The sequence below is a fragment of the Miscanthus floridulus genome, chromosome 1 (assembly GCF_019320115.1).
Source record: "Miscanthus floridulus cultivar M001 chromosome 1, ASM1932011v1, whole genome shotgun sequence".
Lineage (NCBI taxonomy): Eukaryota > Viridiplantae > Streptophyta > Magnoliopsida > Poales > Poaceae > Miscanthus > Miscanthus floridulus.
Genome location: NC_089580.1, coordinates 146,273,735 through 146,279,322, shown reverse-complemented (window position 1 = coordinate 146,279,322; position 5,588 = coordinate 146,273,735). Strand labels below are relative to the sequence as shown.

Sequence of the window (5,588 nt, the reverse complement as noted above, 5' to 3'; positions counted from 1 at the left end):
AATACTATTTACTATTACCTTAGTGAAAGTTGGGCAAGTTTGACCGACACGTTTTTCATAATTGTAATCTTTTCTGGATGGAGGGAGTATGTAGATTATTCCCACATTTTGTACCACTGACACACAGAGAGAAATAACCCAAAACCAAGAAAGAAGAAGCGGATCGACATATATTGCCAAGATTGCACACACGCTCTTTTTACATTTTCTGACGAATGAATCAATGAGACGTGTTGTTGTTGCGGTTGCACGCACGGAGAGTAGGTTAGTTCCAACTCTTTGGCCATCTTTGTTTCATGATGATCGCATTTTACACGCTGCAGCACAAACAAACGCTTGTCGCATCAATCAAATAAACAAAACTACTACTACTAATCAAGAAACATGAACGCGCACATGCATGGCCTGTCCATTGATCGGTCGATCGGCACGTCCTGCAGAGGGTTCAGGGGTAGCCCGACGCCAGGCACGCCTCCCAGAACTTGCGGTCCTCCTCCTGCCGCCTCGCCGCAGCCACCGTGGGGTCCTCGTCGTCGCGCTCGCCGCCGGAGCGTAACTGGCCGCCCTCGGTCGTTGTTCTGCTCCCGTTCGCCCACAGGGAGCAGCGGCGACCGCGGCCGCCGCTCCCGCTCTCCTCCTCCTCGTCATCCTGTCCGCCGCCGGCACCACCGGCACCGTCGACGCAGCTGCCGCAGCCGTCGTCCTCCTCGCCGCTGTCGTCGTCGACCAGCACCAGCTCCAGCTGATCCAGCCGCGACGACGGGCAGCACGAGTCCACCACCCTCTCCTTCCTGCCGTGGGCGACGGCCACGGCATCGGCGCGGCTCCTCTTGCACGGTAGCTGCGGCCGCGCAGCCGGCGCCTGCGACGGCGCTGATGGTAGCGGTGGAACCAGCGGCGGCGGCGGCGGCGGATGCCGGCGTGGGGCTACGCGCGGCTGCACGGCGCCCATCGATGGATCGACCAGGCTTCAGAGAAAGAATTGTGAACGGAGTAGGGGGAGAAAAAGAAGATTTTTAGCTCGTTTTGGTTTTGGTTTGGGCGCCTTGATGAGTTTCATGAGCGTGCGAATATTTATTTATATATACGGGCGGTCCGGAGGAGGCGATCAAGATTCAAAGAAGTGTTGGGCAAGGGAGGAGGACGGCAACGGGAGTGTGCTGCCGTCGACAGATGGGAATGGCGACGTGTTGGGACAGACGAGTGCAAATGATATCATTTTGCCGGATCTGATGAACATTTTTAAAGCAGCAAGCAATCCATTTGCTTTTATATACCAGCAAACACGCAATCCATATCCATGCACTGTAGCTGCTTAGCTTTTTTCCTATGGGCCGTCAACTAGTGGTGTGTGTGTTCGTAATTATAAAGTCCGATTTAGAACAAAACTAAAACATGTCGCATCTAAATTTTGGCTTATGGTAGAAGTTCGGCCAACGAAAGTGGTGTCGAATTTGTGGCTATTTTTGGCATAGATAGCAGAAAATGAACTCTAACATGCCTAATCACCACCTATGACAATGCCATAAGTCTGGTGATAAAGAAAACACTAGCTAACTTTAAGGCATCCTTTGGAACACTGGAATCTCACCGAAAGCTTAGAGAAATTTCATATGAATCAGTTCATTTTTATAGGAAAAACAAAGAAACCCGAAAAAATTCTTCCAATCCAAAAGGGGCCTAAACATGTTGAATTGTGGCAGGCCATGACACGATCTGATCATCAACCAAACGTCGTCCAGCTTGTTCGTTTGGATGTGGTTTGTCGTAAACGATCGTAAATTTTCAGCCGGAATAGTATTTTTCTCTCACACAAACCAGCCAGCGATACTTCTTCACGAACCAACAACGATATGAACCAGCTAACCGAACGTTTGTTTTGCCCGCTGCATGGGGTAGACGCTCTGCTGCTTTTGCTGGTACCACTACAGTTTTAATGCAGTGTCCGGCAGTTTGGTGGCCATTAAAGCATGCGCAATAATAGAGGATGCGGGTTAAAAGTTAAGAAAAGGATATTAGATCAGTTTTAGTGGAGATTCACGTGAAATTTCTTTTTCACAGAGCTAACGATATTAGATCATCTTAGTGGAAGTTTATTATAGTCTCATATGTATTTATTAAATTACCATATAAATACTTTTGATGACATGATAATGTTTCTACGGAGGAGAGAGAGAAGAAGTAAGTTTTACGAGAACAAAAATCTCTCACTCAGTTTCCAACTCTAAAAAAAGTCATGATTTTATAAAATTTATAAAAAAAAATAAAACTATACATTAAGAGTGGTTAATTTATCCACATTTTATTGCATTCTATAATTTTCAAAACAACGTTATAAACTCTTGAGTAAAAATGGCCATATAAACCTCGTACTGTACAATAGTTCCCTTCTTGCATGCACGGTTCTGCCTCCTCGGCTACCTTAGTCATTTCTTTTTTCACGAGTCGTAACTTTGATCGAACTCATAGACGAATGTGCCAACGTCTGTCATTAAATCAGTTTATTAATTCCACGATGAAATATGTTATAATTGTGCTTTAGTTTGGTATTATGCTTGCAAATATATTTTTATAAATAAAATTAGATTAAAGTTATAAAGTCCGATTTAGAACAAAATTAAAACAACCTTTTTTTTAGAACGGAGTGAATAGAAAGTTTGTACATGGCCTCGATTGTGTTCAAGGTAGTGTATACTATTAAAAGACTTACTCCCTATGTACACAAATATAAGTATTTCCAGAATAGATGAAATTACTACCTCACTTTCAGAAACGGGGTAATTCTAGGTTTGATTTAAGTCCAAACTATCTTAACGTTGAATATCTATAAAAAATAATATTAATATCTATGAATTTAAATAGGTATATTATAAAAATATATTTCATAAGGTAATGATACTTACTTAGTATGATGACTATTAGTATCTTTTTATATAAATCGTTCAAACCTAAGATAATTTGACTTAGTGTTATTCTAGAATTAAAATTTTCTAGAATGGGAGGAGTAACATCTACATTTTATATGAATGCCAGAAATGACAGATGCTAACTAAAATTTTAAATATTATCAAACTCTAACTAAAATGGCAGTGGCTAATTAGATTACCTTTATGATGATGGAAGGAGATGGGTGTATTATGCAATAAATGCCTATATTTATGGATTAATTTTAAATGTTGAAAACGTTTATATTGTTGACAGGGGGAGTACATTTTATTATTAGAATCAAAAGAGTTAAATAGCTTGCTTAGGGCCTGTTTGGATCCCCTTCTCTAAACTTTAGAGCTATAAAAGCTTAAGAGCACTTTAGTTCACTTTTAAGCTCTAAAGCTCTAATATGAGGTAAGCTAAAGTTTAGAGCTAATTTTTAGACCTCTTGTTTGGAAAGTTTAGAGTTTTAAAGTTTAGAGGAGAAAATCCATACAGACCCTTACAAAAAAAAGAACTTACAACATCTCCAACGGAGCCCCTACTTGAGCCCTCATCCTACTTTTGGGGGGCTAAGGTGTAGCATCTCTGGTTGGCCTAGAGGGGGGTGAATAGGCATGTCAAAACAAATACTCAAACTTTTATCAAATTCACCCAGCGGCACTACTAGACTGTGGCACTGCCGGGCCAGAACAGCGGCACTGCCGCCCCTACAGACAACTTCGAATCACAGTTCAAAATTCATGAACAAAAACTTAGATCGGAGAAATTTCATAGCTTACTGCAGGTATGACAATCACTGATCAAGAGCTAGAAGTGGTAGGAACACTACACACAAGTAGATCGACTAGAAACCCTAGAAATCACCTCAACCACAATATGTCATGCAAGTAATGTAAATCAAGCACAAGTGACACAATGATTTATCCCGTGGTTTGGCTCGCCACCAAGGCTTGCCTACCTCCACGTTGTTGAGGTTAGCAACTAAGGCTTAGGGCTTTCCAACCCTTCCTCATTCTCAAATCAAGAGACTTGACTCTTGAGATGAGTAGTGAGTTTACTAACTTTAAGAGATGGTTACAAACCTCCTGAGGCTGCCACACAAGTTGGCAAGCTCCATGGGCGACGCTCTAGCCGGCTAAGAGTCAAGCTCCAAGAGTAACAAACACAACCATCGGCTAAAACGTGAACCAAGTGCTCTTTAGAGTTGGGGTAATCAATGGAGCTACTCTTTAATCGAGTTTTGGACCCTTTTCCCTCAAGGATTGATGGGGAAATCAATAGATTTGCTTGGGGCTTGAGGTCAACAATGGAGGGAGAGAGAGAGAGCTCCTACTCTGTTTTGAGCGTGCTGAAGTGAGGAAGAAGAGGCAGATTGTCGTTGGGGAGGAAAGAGAAATGTATATATTTCACCTAGCCCCCAATGGTCACCGCACCCAAGGGGTTGGGTGAGACGGAGCCCGTGGCCTCAAGGTCGGGTGAGATGAAGCCCGCGACTTTGGGGTCGGGCGAGACGGACCCCGCACCCAAGGGGTCGAGCGAGTCGGGCGAGACGGTGCCCGTAGCCTCGAGGTTGGGCGAGACGGAGCCCATGGCCTTGAGGTCGGGTGAGATGGAGCCCATGACCTTCGGGTCGGGCGAGACCTTTTCATGCGTCTCGAGCCATCCGGGGAAGTCATCGTGGACGCTCACTTCCTTGTGCCATGACTCAAGTGCGGTAGTGCCTCTCTTCAAGTGCGGTAATGCCGCACCACGCAAGACAGCAAGGCTAATACTAAAGTGTAGACTGTCTTGACTATAAATCTGAGGATGCATGTGGTTGTTTGAGCACTTGGTAGCATATATTAGCTTAAGCATTGTGCCCCCCTTTATAGTATGGCTTTTCCTATACTCAAATTCAAAATATAAAAGAATTTAAACCTTCTTTGAGTTTGAAGCCATCTACATTTGTAATTAGGGGATCCTTCGTTTCATGTAGCATCCTTAGATATAAATTCTCTACTTGTCATCTCGATAAATATCATTAGTTCTCTAATTGCGTGGTCATTATCACCAAAACCCACAATTAGGGCTTGATTGCACTTTCAATATCCTCCTTTTTGGTGATTGATGACAACTCAATTAGAGTTTACAAAAGATATGAAATAAATACTGATATTTTCAAGCCATGGGTGTAGAGCCTCCCCCTAAGTATGTGAATAGAGAATTGAATTCTCAAATTGGCATAAGAAGCCAAGATTCACTTTTTAGTGAAAGTGATGGGGCTCACCCTACATCCATGGTCCTGTGGGGTGCTGCATACTATGTTAGGTATGTAAAACATGATGCAAATGACAGTTTATGCACAACATAGTTTGTTGATGCAGCTGGGTGCGGCACTACCACACTTGCTGTAACAACACATATCAGAACAGACACCACACAACATGTGATACATATAAAGATATACATTCTAGCACAATTGTATCACAAGCGACAACATAGATTAATATATGTCCATATCCCACATATATAAAGTACTTAAGTAGCATTATTACATAAATAGAGTTTCTAATGGACTCTCAAACTCTCACCTAACGAAAACTACTCTAAACATATATGAACATGACTCTGGTTGTAGCAACCTCCATGGCGTCAAAAAAGTTGTTGACCCCTCTAAT

General features: G+C 42.8%; 1 protein-coding gene across 1 annotated transcript; it reads right to left on the bottom strand.

The window, feature by feature from the left end:
• Positions 1 to 261: 261 nt before the first annotated feature.
• LOC136497090 (uncharacterized) lies at positions 262 to 1,214 on the bottom strand. The gene is made up of 2 exons (XM_066492879.1): positions 397 to 1,214; positions 262 to 317 (listed from the first exon to the last, which is right to left on the bottom strand). Exon 1 carries the CDS (start codon positions 950 to 952, stop codon positions 446 to 448), a length of 507 nt encoding a protein of 168 aa, XP_066348976.1. The 5' UTR covers positions 953 to 1,214; the 3' UTR covers positions 262 to 317; positions 397 to 445.
• Positions 1,215 to 5,588: the final 4,374 nt, after the last annotated feature.

What these genes read in the sequence shown, in the direction of transcription:
- LOC136497090 (XM_066492879.1), bottom strand. Translation starts at nt 952, where the DNA reads ATGGGCGCCGTGCAGCCGCGCGTAGCCCCACGCCGGCATCCGCCGCCG.